Source organism: Ranitomeya imitator, chromosome 5 (assembly GCF_032444005.1).
Source record: "Ranitomeya imitator isolate aRanImi1 chromosome 5, aRanImi1.pri, whole genome shotgun sequence".
Taxonomy (NCBI): Eukaryota; Metazoa; Chordata; class Amphibia; order Anura; family Dendrobatidae; genus Ranitomeya; species Ranitomeya imitator.
The window spans coordinates 261,432,411-261,456,740 of record NC_091286.1 but is presented as its reverse complement, the minus strand read 5'-3'; the positions used below and the strand labels follow the sequence as shown (position 1 = coordinate 261,456,740).

General features: G+C 43.5%; 1 protein-coding gene across 25 annotated transcripts in view; it reads right to left on the bottom strand.

Annotated features, from left to right (window-relative positions):
• The window catches only part of LOC138637428 (titin homolog), a 1,151,517-nt gene that overhangs the window by 897,421 nt on the left and 229,766 nt on the right, over positions 1-24,330 (bottom strand). For 24 of the 25 annotated variants that reach the window (XM_069726100.1, XM_069726106.1, XM_069726124.1 and 21 more), the window contains 3 exons: positions 7,578-7,643; positions 5,145-5,201; positions 1,451-1,507 (listed from right to left, as the gene is read on the bottom strand). In XM_069726100.1, the coding sequence (XP_069582201.1) occupies positions 1,451-1,507; positions 5,145-5,201; positions 7,578-7,643 (180 nt within the window). The remainder of the gene's footprint in view (positions 1-1,450; positions 1,508-5,144; positions 5,202-7,577; positions 7,644-24,330) is intronic. The other variant, XM_069726114.1, reaches the window with a different exon arrangement.

Below are 24,330 nucleotides of genomic sequence, written 5' to 3'. Positions count from 1 at the left end.
TCCCACCCCGTGGGGTCAGAATGATCACAAGAACGGTGAGCAAAAATCCCAGAACCACGCTGGGGGACCTAGTGAATGAACTGCAGAGAGCTGGGACCAATGTAACAAGGCCTTCCATAAGTAACACACTACGCCACCATGGACTCAGATCCTGCAGTGCCAGACGTGTCCCACTGCTTAAGCCAGTACATGTCCGGGCCCGTCTGAAGTTTGCTAGAGAGCATTTGGATGATCCAGAGCAGTTTTGGGAGAATGTCCTATGGTCTGATGAAACCAAACTGGAACTGTTTGGTAGAAACACAACTTGTCGTGTTTGGAGGAAAAAGAATACTGAGTTGCATCCATCAAACACCATACCTACTGTAAAGCATGGTGGTGGAAACATCATGCTTTGGGGCTTTTTCTCTGCAAAGGGGCCAGGACGACTGATCCAGGTACATGAAAGAATGAATGGGGCCATGTATCGTGAGATTTTGAGTGCAAACCTCCTTCCATCAGCAAGGGCATTGAAGATGAAACGTGGCTGGGTCTTTCAACATGACAATGATCCAAAGCACACCGCTAGGGTAACGAAGGAGTGGCTTCGTAAGAAGCATTTCAAGGTCCTGGAGTGGCCTAGCCAGTCTCCAGATCTCAACCCTATAGAAAACCGTTGGAGGGAGTTGAAAGTCCGTGTTGCCAAGCGAAAAGCCCAAAAACATCACTGCTCTAGAGGAGATCTGCATGGAGGAATGGGCCAACATACCAACAACAGTGTGTGGCAACCTTGTGAAGACTTACAGAAAACGTTTGACCTCTGTCATTGCCAACAAAGGATATATTACAAAGTATTGAGATGAAATTTTGTTTCTGACCAAATACTTATTTTCCACCATAATATGCAAATAAAATGTTAAAAAAACAGACAATGTGATTTTCTGGATTTTTTTTTCTCCGTTTGTCTCCCATAGTTGAGGTCTACCTATGATGTAAATTACAGACGCCTCTCATCTTTTTAAGTGGTGGAACTTGCACTATTGCTGACTGACTAAATACTTTTTTGCCCCACTGTATATTGAAATGACTATATAATCCTTTATGAAAAGTTTAAACTCAATCTTTGCCCACAAGGTTCCATTGACAAACTCCTCAGTGTCCCTCCTCCCTGCTGTTGTTAGTTCTCCTCGCACTCAGTGTCAGCTTCAGATGTCAGTCAGGCTGGGTGGGAATAGGTTAAATACACGTGGATTCATAAGCTTTCTCTCACTGATCAGCTAGACTCATTAAATACTTTATAATAAAGATTAGAAAGCCATTGTGACAGATTTTCAAGCTGTTCCAGTTTCGTAAAGTTTTTGTTTTCTGTTGTATTGTAAATCTGGTGACAGATCTGTTTTAATGAATGTAGTTATTGGTAAAAAAACAAACAAACAAACATTGAATTATTAAAAAATTTATTCTGAGCGCTAACCTTTGACCGGCCCTTTTTTCTCAGGTTTTGCAAGTTTTTCTGGTTTGGCTTTTGCAACTATTTAAGAATAAAACAGCACTGTAAAATACTGTAATTGCAATATAGGAGATGCTATAGTTTATGAATTATTTATAAGTGGATTATCAATTTTAAACTCATTATAAATGCTGGTAAATAATGCAGGAGTGGACATATCGCTCGTGCATGGGCCCGGAATGGGGGGACCAAACATCTATAAAAAGTCTTAGTCCATCTATGAGAAAAGTGGCATTAGCAACAGTAGCAGGAGATGCAGGGGCCCCGTGAAGATCTCTTTGCAGATGGAGGGGCCGTACCCACTCTGCTACACTCAGCAGATAACACTGTCATAGGTTTGTGCTTCTCTTGTGACTATCCCACCCCTGCTGGCAGGATGTCTGCAGGAGACACAGGGCACTGCAGGCTGGAAGTGACCCATACTGAGCTTCTGCTCCCCCAGGGTGAAGGAAGAGTAGGGATGCTCTGTGCTCCGGACACCACACTTTGTACGGGGTGAACTTTCACACTGCTGCTATTATCTGTGGGGTGGAGCAAGGAAGGGAATGGAAAAGTAAGAGTGAGGCAGTCGAGACTGAGAGTAGAGGGAGCACTTGGCTGCTTTACTGCCGCAGAGACTGTGACGGGAAGCAGCTCATCCAACATTCCTGCTCTGTGCTGCCTCCTGTTTATTTTCTTTTTTTCCAAACCTATAACCTGCACTGGCATTGGCTTTTGTCCTTGGATGGGGGCAGGTTATGGACGTCCTTGTGGCTTCTGGAGGATGACAGTTCACTATAGGTAAGTAACTCCAATAGTCTGTGTGCAATATACAGTGTATATATATATATATATATATATATATATATATATATATGTGTGTAAGTAGTATATTGTGCATGTAATAATATGTGAATGGTATATAGCATTTATATAAGTGTATATATAATGTGTAAAAGTGGGCATATAATGTATGTATAGTGCATACAACAGCATGTAATATATAGTGTAACAGTGTTCATTTGGTATACAGTGTATGTAATATTGCGTACACCGTGTGCTCTGTATGTAACAGCGTGTATGCACAGTATATGTGTTTCTTCATGTGTACTGTGTGTGTATATATGTATGCAAAGCATTATTTCACAGAGTAGTCCTGCTCACTACAAGAGTGGCACTGGAGAATCATGTGGACATAGGGCCAGACCTTGGTTCCCAAGCTGCCCTACCTGCTGAGCCACCACTGGTGTGGGCATGACTAAACTGTGAAATAATTCCTTACATACATCTGACATTATGGGCCATGGATGTAGGATATTATGTGCCAAAGCAGTGGTTTGGAAGCCTTTGATAGTACTGAAGGCCTATGCATCCCTTCTGAAGAATCACGTGGGTATCTTGTGTCTTATTCAGAGTGCAGGGTGCTGCTATGTGTAATTTTATCAGTGCAGGGTAAAATCAGATTTGTCATCTGCAGATAACTGCTCTGTGTGCTAATTTACAGCACATAATGCTTGTATGTTTGTCATTGATCACATCTCTAAATTTAAAGGGGTTGTCCTGGACCTTAACGTTATTAGCCAATCCTTAGAATAGGTGATCAATTTCTCATCAGTGAAGGTGCAACACTTGGCTATCAGGGAATAGGACCACGTGTTTTTGACAATGGAAACATAACACCCAGCTGTCAATTTATTAACGCTGCATTTAGTGATCACTAAGCATTTTTTCGACAATTGTGTCAAAAACACAATGTCTTCATTTTTAAAAATTGTGGCGATCACTTCTGCAAAGACCAGTGCAAGATAGGCAGATACTGTGTGCATGTTCTATGCTAATGAAAAGTGAACAATACATGCTGTGCAAACACTGACAAATATTTGCAGGAATTACATGATTAACGTCACTCACCTCCCAGTGCAACAAACAAAAATAATAATGCCACAACATGTTTTGCTCTACTTTTATTAGGGTTGGGATGGGCTGGGGTTCTATGTGCTAGATCAGCATTTTATTCCCAATACGCCCCTAATTCGTCTTTGAAATGGGAAGCTGCAGGAGAAGAGACTTATGGACAAAATCTATGGCTGGGTTCACATATCAGTTTTGCAGTGGTCATTGGCAGCATCAGGACTTACAAGTGCTTCTCACTAAATTAGAATATAATCAAAAAGTTAATTTATTGTCAAGAGGAAGATGAGAGACACCAGACCCAAAAATGCAGACAAGCTGAAGGCTGCTATCAAAGCAGCCTGGGCTTCCATAACATCTCAGTAGTGCCACAGGCTGATCATCTCCATACCACGCCGCATTGATCTAGTAATTGATGCAATAGGAGCCCGACCAAGTATTGAGTCCATTTACTGAATACACATTTCAGTAGGACAACATTTTGGATTTTAAAATAATTTTTCAAGCTGGTGTTATAAAATATTCAAATTTTGGGGGTTTTCTTTGGCTGTAAGCCATAATCATCAACATTAACAGAAATAAACACTTGAAATTGATCAGTCTGTGTGTAATGACTCTATATAATTTATGAGTTTCACTTTTTGCATTTAAGAACTGAAATAAATGAAGTTGTTGATGGTATTCTAATTTAGTGAGAAGCACCTGTATGTCTGAAACCTTGAAAATAGGATTCAGATGTTGGCACGGATAGGACTACTGACTTTAATTATGCAGACAGAGTCACTTTTGTGCTGTCGGACATCATTTCTGTTCATATCTGCCTGTTAGGTGGTTTAGTTGTATGGAGGGAGTGGAACCTGGACACATTCCTTGCACATTGGCCCTCTACAGTCTTCATCTGACCTTGAAATAATGTGTTTTCCATTTAGCACAAATGAACACATTATCATAACGATATACATAGTATGTCCATGCCCCCTGTACACTGTAAAAGACAACTTTATATTGTTGCCCTAGAAATGACACCTCATTCTGCTAACACTTTCTAGCACAGCAATATTGTAACACAGTAGACTTTCACTCTGACTACTAAGCAAATGTTTTAGTTAAGGGCGACAAAAATGCTGCAAAGTAAGAATGCTTTTAGAATTAGAAGTGTTAATTTATTTTTATCAATTAACAAATTGCAAAGTTAATGAGCAAAAAAAGAAATTCAAGTGAAAATCAAAAATTAGTGTAACAATCCAATGCCTTTAAAACAATATCAAAGCATCCGTTCTTGTGAAGGAACTCGGCAGGATGTTCAAAACATGTTGTAAAATTAGCCACATATTTTCTGCTGATTTAGGCTTGCACAAAATCTTCTGTCTCCTTATATAATCCCACACAGACTTTATAATCATGAAATCAGGGTTTTGTAGGGGCCATATCATCACTTCCAGGTCTCCATGTTCTTAATTACACTGGCTATATGCTTAGGTTCCTTGACCTGCTGCAGAATAAACTTGAAGCCAATCAGATTCCTGTCTTATGCTACTGCATGATTAATACATAAGGTCCCCAAAAAATACATTTATGTTTGCAGGTGTAACGTGAAAAAAATGAAAAGTCCACGGGGTATGAATACTTTTTAAAGAGATTGAATACCTCAATTGTACAATACAATGTTTTAAGGGAAATGCACTGCAAACTCTGCCTCCAAATATTTTATAATGCATGGTTCTCCATAACAAAGCAAAGACTGCTTTTTGTAATACTGTTTACTAACCTTTAGTTGGAGCTTTTTTGTCAGTCTTTTCCTTCATATCCTTCTCTTTGGAAATTGCTAGAATAAAAAGTACAGACATTTACAGTACAATAATAACTGTTCAATAATTGTAGTAGCAAAGATAATTCAGTGTCTTATAATCAACTGTATGCAATAATGAAGTATTATGACAGTAAACAATACTTTGTTGACATTTAACTCCCTAAAAAATTGCCTATTTATGATTTTTATGGCAAAGCAAATTTTTCAGTTTTGCAATGTTATATTCTAAGAGTCACAGCATTTTTACTTAGTGCTAACCAAGTGTTTTTGACGTGCTGGAATAATATGTTTACGTCCCTGCCTCTGAATGCCTCGCGGCTATTAGACAGCCACTGTACATGCAGGAATTGCCTGTTAATTTGGAAAAAGGAACAAGATTCGCAAGCTATTAATAATAGGTCACAGCTGCTTGCTTAGCCTTTACTGATTAATTTACAGGGGACGATGAACTTTGATGACCTCAATGAGATCACCACCACCAGAATTTTCTCACTGTGCTAGTGGTGATCTCATTGAGGTCACCGCACTTCATCTGGCTGCTTATAGTGAATGACCCATGGGAACCGCAGCTGGCAATGACCGTGGTAACCTCAATGACATCACTGCTCATCACTGAAGTTGCGTTGGATTATGCCGTGGTACAATATGGATTATTTTCACGTTGGACAGATGCAGGATATGGTTATTCATTTATTTATTTATTTTACAGAGGACATGGGCATCAGAGGATTATCTTCATGTCTGATAGTTGAGGGATTTGTTTGTATATCACTTTTGCTTTTTGCACAAGGGACCTGGACTTCAATGGATTAGGTGTAAAGATGAGTATAACTTTGTTTTTTATTTTTTTTAAAAAATGTGTAAAACAAAGGGTTGCTTGTTAATTTCAAAACTTATATGGGATTTGTAATGGCGGCGTCCTTTAGATGCCTCTCCGTTATTAACCCCTGTGCTTTATGTTAGTTAACAATACAAAGCTGATATAAGCCTACAAATATTACCCCACTTGCCACCGCACCAGGACAAGCAGAAAGAGTAAGGCTAAGCACCAGATTTGGTGCATACTATGGATGTAATATTGTTTTAGCTGCTGAGGGCTGATGTTGGTAGCCTGGGAGGGCAATATGTCTTGCCCCTTCCAAGTCTATTAATAACAACCCACATCGGCCTGTTTACCCTTTGCTGGTTTGAATTTATAGGAGAACCCTAAGTCATTTTTTTCTGGAATCCCCGTAAATTCACCAGTAAAGGCTAAGCAAACAGCTGTGAGCTGTTATTAGTTGCCTTGAGACTTTTTAGTTATTGTCCCCTTTCCCAGATCATTAACATCAGTCCCAAGCTGTGGGATTTCCCTCTACTGTTTATGAGAATTGCGTGACAGCCCACAAATTTTTTTTATTGTAATCTTAATTTTTCACAGGAGGGACACAGCAGGTGCTAAATACAACTTCCATAATTGTTGCCTGGTCATACTGATCTCAGGGAGTCAAGACGACAATGATGAGAGCTGCCTTCAGCAGCCGGTACCTGGGAACAGCTAACTGTACCACTTTTTCCCAGGTGCTGGTACGTGTCACACTGATGACACACAGATGTCATCTGTGTGTCATCAGTGTCCACGTGTGCAACATGCATTTTGTCCATCCTGCTGATAAAAAAACTGACTTGATTTGAACCCAGGACCACAGTGCTGCAAAGCAAGTGTACTAATCACTCAGACACTCACTGTGCTACACCACTATGATTGATATACTTTGTGAAACAATCAGCAGTTTTCACTCATGCAATTTTTTCACATATATCATTAAGTTCATTTTTTTTGGTCAGTCAGGATGAGCAAAATACAGCAATTTTGGTATTATTTTACATATTTTTTTTCTTACGACATTCACCATATGGGATAAATAATGACACAATTTTATAGTAAAAGTCAATTTGATTACAGTGATATCCAGTTTATTGCATATCTTCCACGAGAAAATAACTTTCTAATGAAAATATATATATATATATATTTTGCATCATGTTCTGTTATCCAAAGCTGAGAGCTATTATTATTACCCACAAATAAATGTGTATCTGGTTTCAACAGCCCTCAACCATATCGATAATTTCCAGCTTTCAGTTTGTTGGCAAACAGCTGATCCATGATGTAGTTTCCTTATAGAAAAAAAGTTTGCATTGTTCAAACAATCCTTCTGGTTTCTAAAGTTCCAGAGCATTATGAAAATGTGGGTACAATTTCTTTACTTGGTATATTTTATGGATCCGCATTGTCCACTTTTCTGGACACCAGATGCTGCTAATCCAATGAAGTGTTATGTATAACTTATGTTCCCAAGTATATGAATATCTCCTTTTAGACTACCTTTTGTTTCTAAATTTACCAACCTTTCACAGAGACTTTTTTCTCAGCTTTGTCCTTTTCTTTTGGTTCCTTCTTAGTGGATTCTGAAACTGAAGAAGCAGTATAAAAAAAATGTATAGGTAAAGTTTGGTTCAATTGCAACAACATAGACGTTGACTCTGAGTCATCCAAGCTTTTATGTCACAAAAACTGGCATAAAAAGCCTTGAAAAGTTACAAAAATGTTGCAACTTTTCCTGCTTTCAAGCTAGTCTTGCAAAGAATCATGAAAATGGGCAGAGATGGATGAGGGCACATTGGGAGCATCTAATTCATGAAAAGCTGTGGTGTTGCTTATGACAGGAATCTTACTCCAGTCACTAATGGAAGTAAGATTTGTGGCAAGGCGCACACTACTTGTCAGATGAGACTGACTCATTAAATTTCTACAATACGTTTTGGGTGAGTTTTTTACGCTGAGTAAAAAACTCACCAAAAGCTCATCATGCGAATGTAGCTTAAAGTGTGCACCTCTTAAACTCCATGCATACGTTGAGTATTTGGTGAGTTTTCTAACTCAGTATTTGAAAGTCAAAACCAGGAGTGGGTAAAAAATGTAGAAGTGGTGAAAGGACGAATGGTAATTTATAACTACACTATTCAATACTTGGGCAAAAATGAGGTGGCAACATGAATTTCCAGGACAGTATGATTACAGTGATACCAATCTAATAATTATATATATATATATAGACATATATATATATCTATATATATATATAGATATATATATATATATACCAGGTTGTGGCCCGATTCGAGTATTCTAGAATATGCATGTCCACGTAGTATATTGCCCAGTGACGTAGTATACTGCCCAGCTGCGTAGTATATTGCCCAGCCACGTAGTATATTGCCCAGCCACATAGTATATTGCCCAGCCATGTAGTATATTGCCCAGCCACGTAGTATATTGCCCAGTTACGTAGTATATTGCCCAGCCACGTAGTATATTGCCCAGTGACATAGTATATTGCCCAGCCACGTAGTATATTGCCCAGTCACGTAGTATATTGTGCAGTCACGTACTATATTGCCCACTGACGTAGTATACAGCACAGAGCCACATAGTATATTGCATAGCGACGTAGTATACAGCACAGAGCCACTTAGTATATTGCCCAGCCACATAGTATATTGCCCAGCTATAGTTCTTTGGCCTGTGCACGGTGCACTCGGCAACTTCAGGTCCCAGGGTGTGATGATGTCGCGGTCACATGACCGTTACGTCATGGCAGGTCCTTCTCGCGCAGGTGCGCAGGACCTGTGATGATGTCGTGGTCACATGACCGTGACGTCATAGCAGGTCCTTCTCGCGCAAGCGCGGAGGACCTGTGATGACGTCGTGTTCACAAGACCGTGACGTCATGGCAGGTCCTTGTCGCATACCATCCTTAGCACCGGAACCTGCCGCTTGCATGGAGCGGTCACCGTAGTGTCGCGAGGAGTGGGAAAGGTGAGTATATAATGATTTTTATTTTTTTATTATTTTTAACATTACATCTTTTTACTATTGACGCTGCATAGGCAGCATCAATAGTAAAAACTTGGTCACATAGGGTTAATTGCAGCGGTAACGTAGTGAGTTACCCACGGCATAACGCAGTCCGTTACTGCTGGCATTAACCCTGTGTGAGCGGTGACTGTGGGGAGTAAGGAGAGGGCACCGGGCACTGACTGCAGGGGAGTAGGGAGGGACTAATCAAACTGTGGCCGTCGCTGATTGGTCGCGGCAGCCATGACAGGCACCTGGTGAGACCAATCAGCGACTTGGATTCCATGACAGACAGAGGCCGCGACCAATGAATATCTGTGACAGACAGACAGAAGGACAGAAAGACGGAAGTGACCCTTAGCCAATTATATAGTAGATATATATATATATATATATATGCATATACTGTATACATATATAAGTTTCTTTTTCACAAGGTTCAAAATTTCTTCACCTGCTAATATGCATGATATATATATATATATTAGTAGTCTGGTCTGGCCACACCCCCACACACCCGCACCAACCAGTCTGGGCACGAGCGTTACATGTGTGTTGAGTTGCGTGTGGCGACATGCATGTAACGACTTTTGTGAGATGAGTTTTGTGTGGCAACATGTGTGTAGCAACTTTTTGTGTGTTGAGTTGCATGTGACAGGTTAGTGTAGCAAGTTGTGTGCAACAAGATTTGCGCATGGCGAGTTTTGCGCGTGGCGAGTTTTATGTGTGGTGCATTTTGAGTATGTGCAAGTCTTGTGTGAGGCAACTTTTGCATGTGTTGCAACTTTTGTGCATGTGGCAATTTTTCCGCGTGTGCAAGTTTTGCCTGTGGCGAGTTTTCCATGAGGTGAGTTTTGCACGTGTGGCGAGTTTTGCATGAGCCTAGTTTTGCATGTGGTGAGTTTTGAGTGGCGACTTTTGTGTTTCGACTTTTATGCGGCGAGGTTGGTGTATGTGTGGTGAAATGTGTGCTGAGGGTGGTATATGTGTTCAAGCACGTGGTAGTGTGTGGCGCATTTTGTGTGTGTGTTCGTATCCCTGTGTGTGGTGAGTATCCCATGTTAGGGCTCCACCTTAGCAACTGTACGGTATATGTTATGAAAGGTAATTCAGTACCACAATGGACATAGAGGTCAGCGCACATACAGTGACCTGACAATAACCAAAAAACAAGAACGAGCTCTGAGACGTGGGAACTCTGTTGACCGCAATCCCTAATCCTCTCCAACCACACTAAAGCCAGCCGTGGATTGCGCCTAACGCTCCCTATGCAACTCGGCACGGCCTGAGAAACTAGCTAGCCTGAAGATACAAAATAAGCCTACCTTGCCTCAGAGAAATACCCCAAAGGAAAAGGCAGCCCCCACATATAATGACTGTGAGTTAAGATGAAAAGACAAACGTAGAGATGAAATAGATTTAGCAAAGTGAGGCCCAACTTTCTGAACAGAGCGAGGATAGGAAAGGTAACTTTGCGGTCAACACAAAACCCTACAAACAACCACGCAAAGGGGGCAAAAAGACCCTCCGTACCGAACTAACGGCACGGAGGTACACCCTCTGCGTCCCAGAGCTTCCAGCAAGCAGAAAAAAACAAATTGACAAGCTGGACAGAAAAAAACAGCAAACAAATAGCAAGAGGAACTTAGCTATGCAGAGCAGCAGGCCACAGGAACGATCCAGGAGGAAACAAGTCCAATACTAGAACATTGACTGGAGGCCAGGATCAAAGCACTAGGTGGAGTTAAATAGAGCAGCACCTAACGACTTCACCACACACCTGAGGAAGGAAACTCAGAAGCCGCAGTACCACTTTCCTCCACCAATGGAAGCTCACAGAGAGAACCAGCCGAAGTACCACTTGTGACCACAGGAGGGAGCTCTGCCACAGAATTCACAACAGTACCCCCCCTTGAGGAGGGGTCACTGAACCCTCACCAGAGCTCCCAGGACGACCAGGATGAGCCATATGAAAGGCACGAACAAGATCGGGAGCATGGACATCAGAGGCAAAGACCCAGGAATTATCTTCCTGAGCATAACCCTTCCACTTAACCAGATAGTGGAGTTTCCGCCTTGAAACACGAGAATCCAAAATCTTCTCCACAATATACTCCAACTCCCCCTCCACCAAAACCGGGACAGGAGGATCAACAGATGGAACCATAGGTGCCACGTATCTCCGCAACAATGACCTATGGAATACGTTATGTATGGAAAAAGAATCTGGAAGGGTCAGATGAAAAGACACAGGATTAAGAACCTCAGAAATCCTATACGGACCAATAAAACGAGGTTTAAACTTAGGAGAGGAAACCTTCATAGGAATATGACGAGAAGATAACCAAACCAAGTCCCCAACCCGAAGTCGGGGACCCACACAGCGTCTGCGATTAGCGAAACGTTGAGCCTTCTCCTGGGACAAAGTCAAATTGTCCACTACATGAGTCCAAATCTGCTGCAACCTGTCCACCACAGTATCCACACCAGGACAGTCCGAAGACTCAACCTGCCCTGAAGAGAAACGAGGATGGAACATAGAGTTGCAGAAAAATGGTGAAACCAAGGTAGCCGAGCTGGCCTGATTATTAAGGGCGAACTCAGCCAAAGGCAAAAAGGACACCCAGTCATCCTGATCAGCAGAAACAAAGCATCTCAGATATGTTTCCAAGGTCTGATTGGTTCGTTCGGTCTGGCCATTAGTCTGAGGATGGAAAGCCGAGGAAAAAGACAAGTCAATGCCCATCCTACCACAAAAGGCTCGCCAAAACCTCGAAACAAACTGGGAACCTCTGTCAGAAACGATATTCTCTGGAATGCCATGTAAACGAACCACATGCTGGAAAAACAATGGCACCAAATCAGAGGAGGAAGGCAATTTAGACAAGGGTACCAAATGGACCACCTTAGAGAAGCGATCACAGACCACCCAAATGACTGACATCTTTTGAGAGACGAGAAGATCTGAAATAAAATCCATAGAGATATGTGTCCAAGGCCTCTTCGGGACCGGCAAGGGCAAAAGCAACCCACTGGCACGAGAACAGCAGGGCTTAGCCCGAGCACAAATCCCACAGGACTGCACAAAAGTACGCACATCCCGCGACAGAGATGGCCACCAAAAGGATCTAGCTACTAACTCTCTGGTACCAAAGATTCCAGGATGACCAGCCAACACCGAACAATGAACCTCAGAGATAACTTTATTCGTCCACCTATCAGGGACAAACAGTTTCTCCGCTGGGCAACGATCAGGTTTATTAGCCTGAAATTTTTGCAGCACCCGCCGCAAATCAGGGGAGATGGCAGACACAATTACTCCCTCTTTGAGGATACCCGCCGGCTCAGATACACCCGGAGAGTCGGGCACAAAACTCCTAGACAGAGCATCCGCCTTCACATTTTTAGAGCCCGGAAGGTATGAAATCACAAAGTCAAAATGGGCAAAAAACAATGACTAACGAGCTTGTCTAGGATTCAACCGCTTGGCGGACTCGAGATAAGTCAAGTTCTTATGATCAGTCAAGACCACCACGCGATGCTTAGCTCCTTCAAGCCAATGACACCACTCCTCGAATGCCCTCTTCATGGCCAGCAACTCTCGATTGCCCACATCATAATTTCGCTCAGCAGGCGAAAACTTCCTGGAAAAGAAGGCGCATGGTTTCATCACCGAGCAATCAGAACTTCTCTGCGACAAAACAGCCCCTGCTCCAATCTCAGAAGCATCAACCTCGACCTGGAACGGGAGAGAAACATCTGGTTGACACAACACAGGGGCAGAAGAAAAACGACGCTTCAACTCTTTAAAAGCTTCCACCGCAGCAGAAGACCAATTGACCAAATCAGCACCTTTCTTGGTCAAATCGGTCAATGGTTTAGCAATACTAGAAAAATTGCAGATGAAGCGACGATAAAAATTAACAAAGCCCTGGAACTTTTGCAGACTTTTCAGAGATGTCGGCTGAGTCCAATTATGGATGGCTTGGACCTTAACAGGGTCCATCTCGATAGTAGAAGGGGAAAAGATGAACCCCAAAAATGAAACCTTCTGAACACCAAAGAGACACTTTGATCCCTTCACAAACAAAGAATTAGCACGCAGGACCTGAAACACCGTTCTGACCTGCTTCACATGAGACTCCCAATCATCCGAGAAGATCAAAATGTCATCTAAGTACACAATCAGGAATTTATCCAGGTACTCTCGGAAGATGTCATGCATAAAGGACTGAAACACTGATGGAGCATTGGCAAGTCCGAATGGCATTACTAGATACTCAAAATGGCCCTCGGGCGTATTAAATGCAGTTTTCCACTCATCGCCTCGCTTAATACGCACAAGATTATACGCACCACGAAGATCTATCTTGGTGAACCAACTATCCCCCTTAATCCGAGCAAACAAATCAGATAACAATGGCAAGGGGTACTGAAATTTAACCGTGATCTTATTTAGAAGGCGGTAATCTATACAAGGTCTCAGTGAACCATCCTTCTTGGCTACAAAAAAGAACCCTGCTCCAAATGGCGACGATGACGGGCTAATATGCCCCTTCTCCAAAGACTCCTTCACATAACTCCGCATAGCGGCGTGCTCAGGCACAGATAAATTAAACAGTCGACCTTTTGGGAATTTACTACCAGGAATCAAATCGATAGCACAATCACAATCCCTATGCGGAGGTAGGGTATCGGACTTGGGCTCATCAAATAAATCCCGGTAATCAGATAAGAACTCAGGAACCTCAGAAGGGGTGGATGACGAAATAATCAAAAATGGGACATCACCATGTACCCCCTGACAACCCCAGCTGGACACAGACATGGATTTCCAATCTAATACTGGATTATGGACTTGTAGCCATGGCAACCCCAACACGACCACATCATGCAGATTATGCAACACCAGAAAGCGAATAACCTCCTGATGTGCAGGAGCCATGCACATGGTCAGCTGGGTCCAGTACTGAGGCTTATTCTTGGCCAAAGGCGTAGCATCAATTCCTCTCAATGGAATAGGACACTGCAAGGGCTCCAAGAAAAACCCACAACGCCTAGCATACTCCAAGTCCATCAAATTCAGAGCAGCGCCTGAGTCCACAAATGCCATGACAGAATAAGATGACAAAGAGCAGATCAAGGTAACAGACAGAAGAAATTTTGACTGTACCGTACCAATGGTGGCAGACCTAGCGAACCGCTTAGTGCGCTTAGGACAATCAGAGATAGCATGAGTGGAATCACCACAGTAGAAACACAGCCCATTCAGACGTCTGTGTTCTTGCCGTTCAACTCTGGTCAAAGTCCTATCGCACTGCATAGGCTCAGGTTTAAGCTCAGGTAATACCGCCAAATGGTGCACAGATTTACGCTCGCGCAAGCGTCGACCGATCTGAATGGCCAAAGACATAGACTCATTCAGACCAGCAGGCATAGGAAATCCCACCATGACATCCTTAAGGGCTTCAGAGAGACCTTTTCTGAAAATAGCTGCGAGCGCACCTTCATTCCACTGAGTGAGTACGGACCACTTTCTAAATTTCTGACAATATACCTCTATTTCATCCTGACCCTGACACAGAGCCAGCAAATTCTTCTCTGCCTGATCCACAGAATTAGGCTCATCGTACAGCAATCCGAGCGCCAGGAAAAATGCATCGATATTACTTAATGCAGGATCTCCTGACGCAAGAGAAAATGCCCAGTCCTGAGGGTCGCCACGCAAAAAAGAAATAACGATCCTAACTTGTTGAACTGAGTCACCAGAGGAGCGAGGTTTCAAAGTCAGAAATAGTTTACAATTATTTTTGAAACTCAGAAATTTAGTTCTATCTCCAAAAAACAAATCAGGAATAGGAATTCTGGGTTCTAACATAGAATTCTGAACCACAAAGTCTTGAATACTTTGTACTCTTGCCGTGAGCTGATCCACACATGAAGACAGACCTTTAATGTCCATTGCTACACCTGTGTACTGAACCACCCAAATGTCTAGGGGAAAAAAAAGGCAAAACACAGTGCAAAGAAAAAAAAATGGTCTCAGAACTTCTTTTTTCCCTCTATTGGGAATCATTAGTACTTTTGGTCCTCCAGTACTGTTATGAAAGGTAATTCAGTACCACAATGGACATAGAGGTCAGCGCACATACAGTGACCTGGCAATAACCAAAAAACAAGAACGAGCTCTGAGACGTGGGAACTCTGTTGACCGCAATCCCTAATCCTCTCCAACCACACTAAAGGCAGCCGTGGATTGCACCTAACGCTCCCTATGCAACTCGGCACGGCCTGAGAAACTAGCTAGCCTGAAGATAGAAAATAAGCCTACCTTGCCTCAGAGAAATACCCCAAAGGAAAAGGCAGCCCCCACATATAATGACTGTGAGTTAAGATGAAAAGACAAACATAGAGATGAAATAGATTTAGCAAAGTGAGGCCCAACTTTCTGAACAGAGCGAGGTGTTCTGTCTCCGCCATCTAATATTGTTACCCTGATTATTTGCTTGCATAATTGCAGTTTCCTCAGTATACAGTATTGATATATTCATGCCTTTATTCATCTGTGATGCTTTGGCTCCCTCTAGCGGTCAGAGTTATGTTGGCAGTTCAATCTTGTTTTTGTATTATCCATGTCTGATTCTCCTCCTCCTTTGCAATGCATTATGGTAGCTCAGCCTCCATTTCCCTCCATTTTTCCTTTCACTTTCTTCAGTTTGTGTTCAAGGAAAGACGCTTCACTTCATCCCCCTTGCGATTGCATTGCCGGTATGTCTTTATGCTTCCTATAGATATTCCTGCTCTATATTAGCTTAGTTTAACCAGTTGTACTCCCAGTTTAGTCACTAGCTTTCTAAATGTTATGCATAATGTATATCATGTGTATTATGTATCTGTTCTATGCCATGCACTGATTCTATGTATATCATTGTTCACAGTTTCACCGCATCAATATACCACTACGTTTAATAAAGCACAGACTCAACCACAGTCTCCTTATTGGACCCCGGTATAGCGGTTTAGCTGACTGTATAGCTACGTATGAACCTGCCTCAGCTAGTGAGGACAGAACAGTGAAACGGCAGCCATCCAACTAGTGGGATTCAAGTCACCGGCTACTCAGAGACTAAATACAGCTACAGCAATCTCTGCACAGCCAAGCACTTTCCCAAGACACAATGTCTCACAAATCACATAGGACAAGATCTGTTACTTCCGTCTCCTCAAAGACAACATCCATCAGCAGTGCGGTTGCCATTGCCCGCGCAAATGCTGAAGCCGCCAAAATACGAGCGAGCTTTGCTGACCAAGAGATGCAACTTAAATTAGAAAAAGCACGCATAGATGAAGAGAGAGCCGATCAAGAGAGAAGGTCGCGCTTAGAGAGAGCCGATCAAAAGAGAAGGTCGCAGTTAGAGAAGGCACGTGTGGATGCCGCCTTAGAAAGCCTAGCAGCAAAAAGGGAAGCTGCCGCAGCCCTCGCTGAAGCAGAATCGCTGGAAGCCGCGCAAAATCCCAAGCTGCATAGCCAAAGCAGTACGTCGAGTCTGGAGTTTCCACTGCAAGACTCACCACAACGCACATCTCAGTATGTTAATGACCTTCCTGATCCAAACTATAACCCTGAACCAGTACCAAAACCAGAATACGACACCTCCAGCGAAGTGAGCGAGAGTCGTCATGAGGCTCAGGACAGAAACAAACTCGAAAATGTGAGGCAAAACAACTCTGCTAATGACTACCTTGCCCCTCATCAGGTAACCAACGTGGATCACCCTGCTGACGCACCGTACATCAGGCCGAAGCAATACGACACCGGCTGGCGCCACCATGAGGACACTAACAGGTACGAACACACCTCACATCACTATCAGGGCGACCCATCACCAGTATACTCTGCTGACAACCAGTTCACGACAGAATTTGCCAAGTTCTTCACACGACGTGAACTGGTTGCCAAGGGACTCATGAAATTCACTGACCGAGCTGAAGGTTACAGAGCTTGGAAAGCTTCCTTCCAAAATGTCATTAGAGACTTGGGGCTACAACATAGAGAAGAGATAGACCTGTTAGTCAAATACCTGGGAGAAGAGTCAGTCAAGCACGCAGTAAGGATCAGAGACATTAATATAAACCGCCCTGAGACTGGCCTCAAAGAGATCTGGAAAAGGCTGGATGAGTGTTACGGCTCAGCAGAAGTAATAGAAAGAGCCTTGTTCAAAAGAATCGATTACTTTCCTAAAATATCTAACAAAGGTCTCCAGAAACTTAGAGAGCTAAGCGACCTGCTAAAGGAAGTCCAAGTTGCCAAATACGAGGACGACCTACAGGGACTTGCATTTCTCGACACAGCCAGAGGTGTTAACCCTATAGTCCAGAAGTTGCCCTACAATCTACAGGAGAGGTGGCTCACACATGGTTCCACGTACAAATACAAACACAGCGTTCCATTCCCTCCCTTCTCCGTTTTTGTAGACTTCATACACCAACAAGCAAGAATTAGAAACGATCCCAGCTTTGACTTTGCAATACCAATACACCATCACCACCTGCAAATCCACGCAGAACATCTGTGGAAGTACACAAGACTTATGTTTCTTCTCCAGGTTCTAATTACAGGTCTGCTGGCTGCTCCCACTCGGAGACAAAGGTGCAGGACCCTGACAAGCAGTGCCCACTTCATCAGAAGCCTCATCCTCTCCTGAAATGCAAAGCCTTCAGAGGAAAATCTATGCCAGATCGCAGAAGCTTCCTGAAAGAAAACGGTATCTGCTACAAGTGCTGCTCGTCCACAGCTCATCTCGCCAAGGATTGCAAGGTCAGTGTAAAATGCACAGAATGTGGCACCACAGATCATAACACCGCTCTACACCCTGGCCCAGCTCCATGGAGTACACAAAACACGCCAACTGACAGTGAGCATGGCGGGGAGGAAAGGAACACTGATACAGCTACGCCAGAGATCACTTCACAATGCACCGAGGTCTGCAAAGGGACAATAGACAGTAGGTCCTGTTCAAAAATATGCCTCGTCAAAGTATACCCGAAGGGCCATAGAGACCAAGCTGTAAGACTGTATGCTATCTTAGATTACCAAAGTAATCGATCCTTGGCTAGATCAACGTTCTTTGACCTATTCAACATCAAAGGGCCAAGCACTCCCTACTCCTTAAAGACGTGTGCAGGTACTGTGACAACAGCAGGCAGGAAAGCTACTGACTACCAGATCGAGTCTTTAGACGGGCAATTCTGCCTACCACTACCTACGATCATCGAATGTAACCAGATCCCAGACAACAGATCTGAAATCCCTACGCCAGATGTAGCAATCCATCACGCTCACTTAAAACAAATAGCACACCTCATACCGGAACTCGACCATCAGGCCCAGATAATTCTGCTGTTGGGGAGAGATATCCTACAGGTTCATAAAGTGAGACGTCATATCAACGGACTCCACAATGCTCCCTATGCCCAAAGGCTAGACCTAGGATGGGTCATAATTGGCAACGTATGCTTGGGACGCATGCACGCCCCATCTTCTGTGACAAGCATGCTGACAAATACATTGGAGAAAGGACGTCCATCTCTGTTTCAACCTTGTAACAATGAGTTCCATGTCAGGGAACTGCCACACAGCATTCAACTACCTGACCATTTAATAGACTTTACTCACGACAGCAGTATAGTGTCGGGAAGCTATGAGGATCAGTTAGGGGGCACAGTCTTCCAGAGAACTAAGCAGGACAACCAAGTGGCAATGTCGGTAGAGGACAAGTTGTTCTTAGAGGTAATGGACAAGGGACTCGTTAAAGATGAGACCAACAGCTGGGTCGCACCTCTTCCCTTCAAAACCCACAGACCACGTCTACCGAACAACAGAAATCAGGCATTACAACGTTTCTCCTCTCTCATTCGTAATCTGCAAAAGAAACCAGAGATGAAAGATCACTTTTTCTCCTTCATGTCAAAGATTTTTGAAAACCGTCACGCAGAACTAGCTCCCACTCTCAAAGACTCTGAAGAATGCTGGTTCCTACCCATGTTCGGAGTATACCACCCTAAGAAACCAGGCCAGATCAGAGTCGTGTTTGATTCCAGTGCTAAATTTAATGATGTCTCCCTGAATGATGTTCTGCTGACAGGACCAGACCTCAATAACAAACTACTGGGTGTACTTATGCGCTTCCGTAAGGATTCCATTGCCTTCATCGCTGACATCCAGCAAATGTTCCATTGTTTCCTTGTGAGAGAGAGAGACAGGAACTTCCTAAGATTCTTCTGGTACAGAGTCAATGATCCTACTAAAGAAGTCACAGAGTATCGCATGAGAGTTCACATCTTTGGCAACAGTCCTTCACCTGCAGTCGCCATTTACGGACTCAAAAGGTCAGCTCAGGAAGGAGAACCAGAATACGGAGCAGATGTCAGACAATTCATAGAAAAGGACTTTTATGTCGACGACTGTCTAAAAGCCATACCTTCAAATGAGACTGCCATCAGTCTTCTCAGGAGAGCTCAGGACATGCTTGCCTGCTCGAACCTTAGGCTCCATAAAATAGCCTCAAACAGCCAAGAACTCATGGAAGCGTTCCCTTCTCAAGACCTATGTAATAGTCTCAGAGACCTGGACCTAGGGTCAGACCCCGCACCAATGCAACGCAGCCTCGGGCTTCTCTGGAATCTACAATCAGACACTTTCACCTTTCAGGTCAGCCAGGAAGAAAGGCCTTTCACACGTAGAGGCGTCCTGTCTACCATCAACAGTCTGTACGACCCCTTGGGTTTCGCAGCTCCTGTTACTATACAAGGCAAGGCCCTACTAAGAGACTTAACTAGGGAAACATCTGACTGGGATGCACCTCTGCCACCTGATAAGAGGATCCAGTGGGAAGAGTGGAAGAACTCGTTAGCGGCACTCTCCAACTTGCATATGCCAAGACCATACACCCCTGTGCCATCTACTGAGATACAGAGCCAAAGACTGTACGTATTTGCAGATGCTTCTGTCAAAGCAATTGCCGCTGTTGCCTACCTCAAAACTGTAGACTCCAAATGTCAGTGCCACATTGGTTTCGTCATGGGAATGGCCAAACTCGCACCACAACCAGAGCACACTATACCCAGGTTAGAGCTTTGTGCCGCAGTCTTAGCCGTTGAGTTAGCGGAGTTCATCGCATCCGAAATGGATATCGACCTGACACAAGCCAAGTTCTAATCAGACAGCAAAGTAGTCCTGGGATATATCCACAACGAAACCAGGCAATTCTATGTTTATGTCAATAACAGAGTGCTACGAATCAGGAGATCAGTTCACCCACAGCAGTGGCATTACATACCCACAGACCAGAATCCCGCAGATCATGCAACTAGAGCAGTTGACGCAAGTCGACTAGGAAGCACAACGTGGCTCTCTGGACCAAAACTATTGTACATTGAGGAATGTTTTCCAGACACCTTTGAACTAGTAGGAGAGGACTCAGATGCTGAAATCCGCCCTCAGGTGTCTACACTACATACAATGACCTTTGTTATCCAGCTTAGATCTTGCAGGTTCGACAGATTCTCAAGTTGGAAGTCACTTACTCGAGCCATTACCTGCCTGACTCATATAGCTCGCTCATTCGGGACCACCAGAACTCGTGACATGGAAAAATCTAAAGGAGCAGCGAGGCTTACCCACGAAAGCCTAATCACCTTCATGGCTGAAGCTGCAGCTATAATCAATGCAAGACCCCTGGTTCCAGTTCCTAACGACCCTGAGGAGCCCTTGTTATTGACTCCAGCTACTTTACTTACCCAGAAAACAGGACTGTCCAGTGCCCCTCCAGGAGGATTCGACGCGAAGGACCTCTACAAGCGCCAATGGAGAAAGGTACAAAGTCTTGCAAATACTTTCTGGGACAGGTGGCGCAAACAATATTTGTCTACCCTGCAGCCACGGACGAAGTGGCAATCTACTAAACCTAATCTGAACATAGGTGACCTTGTTCTTGTGAAATACTGTCAAATTCATCGGAACCAGTGGCCACTTGGCCTAGTTACCGCAACGTTCCCGAGCAAGGACGGCAACGTCCGCAAAGTTGAGCTAAGGATGACCAAAGGGAATGAACGTAAGACATTTTCCAGACCGGTATCTGAACTGGTCCTATTGTTGCCTTCGGAAGAAAGGAGTAGTGACATCCGTTGATGCCAGACGGCGAGTGTTCTGTCTCCGCCATCTAATATTGTTACCCTGATTATTTGCTTGCATAATTGCAGTTTCCTCAGTATACAGTATTGATATATTCATGCCTTTATTCATCTGTGATGCTTTGGCTCCCTCTAGCGGTCAGAGTTATGTTGGCAGTTCAATCTTGTTTTTGTATTATCCATGTCTGATTCTCCTCCTCCTTTGCAATGCATTATGGTAGCTCAGCCTCCATTTCCCTCCATTTTTCCTTTCACTTTCTTCAGTTTGCCTTCAAGGAAAGACGCTTCACTTCATCCCCCTTGCGATTGCATTGCCGGTATGTCTTTATGCTTCCTATAGATATTCCTGCTCTATATTAGCTTAGTTTAACCAGTTGTACTCCCAGTTTAGTCACTAGCTTTCTAAATGTTATGCATAATGTATATCATGTGTATTATGTATCTGTTCTATGCCATGCACTGATTCTATGTATATCATTGTTCACAGTTTCACCGCATCAATATACCACTACGTTTAATAAAGCACAGACTCAACCACAGTCTCCTTATTGGACCCCGGTATAGCGGTTTAGCTGACTGTATAGCTACGTATGAGCCTGCCTCAGCTAGTGAGGACAGAACACGAGGATAGGAAAGGTAACTTTGCGGTCAACACAAAACCCTACAAACAACCACGCAAAGGGGGCAAAAAGACCCTCCGTACCGAACTAACGGCACGGAGGTACACCCTCTGCGTCCCAGAGCTTCCAGCAAGCAGAAAAAAACAAATTGACAAGCTGGACAGATAAAAACAGCAAACAAATAGCAAGAGGAACTTAGCTATGCAGAGCAGCAGGCCACAGGAACGATCCAGGAGGAAACAAGTCCAATACTAGAACATTGACTGGAGGCCAGGATCAAAGCACTAGGTGGAGTTAAATAGAGCAGCACCTAACGACTTCACCACACACCTGAGGAAGGAAACTCAGAAGCCGCAGTACCACTTTCCTCCACCAACGGAAGCTCACAGAGAGAACCAGCCGAAGTACCACTTGTGACCACAGGAGGGAGCTCTGCCACAGAATTCACAACAGGTATATACTCTTTGGCGCCATCACTCACTCTTTAAGTCCCCCTTGTTCACATCTGGCAGCTGTCAATTTGCCTCCAACACTTTTCCTTTCACTTTTTCTCCATTATGCAGATAGGGACAAAATTGTTTGGTGAATTGGAACACATGGGGTTAAAATTTCACCTCACAACATAGCCTATGATGCTCTCGGGGTCCAGACGTGTGACTGTGCAAAATTTTGTGGCTGTAGCTGCGACAGTGTAGATGCCAATCCCGGACATACACACATACATACATACACACACACATTCAGCTTTATATATTAGACTAGCTGAAGAGCCCGGCGTTGCCTGGGCATAGTAAATATCTGTGGTTAGTTATAGCACCTCACTTCTCTGATTTTCCCATCACGCCTCTCATTTTCCCGATCACATCTTTCATTTTCCTTCTCACATCTCTCATTTTCTCCCTTATACATCTCATTTTCCCCCTCACTCCTCTCATTCCCCCCTAACACCTGTCATTTCGACCTCACATCTGTCATTTTCCGATCACTCCACTATTTTCCCTCACTCCTCTCATTTTGCACTCACACCTTTTCATTTTCACTTCACACCTGTCATTTTCACATCAGTATATACATGTTTGTCATCTCCCTTATATATAGTATACACCTGTATGTCATCTCCTGTATATAGTATATACCTGTATGTCATCTCCCCTGTTTATAGTATATACCTGCTGTGTGTCATCTCCCCTGTATATAGTATATACCTGTATGTTATCTCCTCCTATATATAGTATATACCTGTATGTCATCTCCTCCTGTATATAGTATATACCTGTGTGTCATCTCATGTCCCCTGTATATAGTATATATCTGTGTGTCATCTCCTCCTGTATATAGTATATACCTGTATGTCATCTCCTCCTGTATATAGAATATACCTGTAGGTCATCTGCTCCTGTATATAGTATATACCTGTGTGTCATCTCCTCCTGTAAATAGTATATACCTGTGTGTCATCTCTCCTGTATATTGTATATACCTGCGTGTTATCTCCCCTGTACATAGTATATACAGTGGGGCAAAAAAGTATTTAGTCAGTCAGCAATAGTGCAAGTTCCACCACTTAAAAAGATGAGAGGCGTCTGTAATTTACATCATAGGTAGACCTCAACTATGGGAGACAAACTGAGAAAAAAAATCCAGAAAATCACATTGTCTGTTTTTTTATCATTTTTTTGCATATTATGGTGGAAAATAAGTATTTGGTCAGAAACAAACAATCAAGATTTCTGGCTCTCACAGACCTGTAACATCTTCTTTAAGAGTCTCCTCTTTCCTCCACTCATTACCTGTAGTAATGGCACCTGTTTAAACTTGTTATCAGTACCAAAAGACACCTGTGCACACCCTCAAACAGTCTGACTCCAAACTCCACTATGGTGAAGACCAAAGAGCTGTCAAAGGACACCAGAAACAAAATTGTAGCCCTGCACCAGGCTGGGAAGACTGAATCTGCAATAGCCAACCAGCTTGGAGTGAAGAAATCAACAGTGGGAGCAATAATTAGAAAATGGAAGACATACAAGACCACTGATAATCTCCCTCGATCTGGGGCTCCACGCAAAATCCCACCCCGTGGGGTCAGAATGATCACAAGAACGGTGAGCAAAAATCCCAGAACCACGCGGGGGGACCTAGTGAATGAACTGCAGAGAGCTGGGACCAATGTAACAAGGCCTACCATAAGTAACACACTACGCCACCATGGACTCAGATCCTGCAGTGCCAGACGTGTCCCACTGCTTAAGCCAGTACATGTCCGGGCCCATCTGAAGTTTGCTAGAGAGCATTTGGATGATCCAGAGGAGTTTTGGGAGAATGTCCTATGGTCTGATGAAACCAAACTGGAACTGTTTGGTAGAAACACAACTTGTCGTGTTTGGAGGAAAAAGAATACTGAGTTGCATCCATCAAACACCATACCTACTGT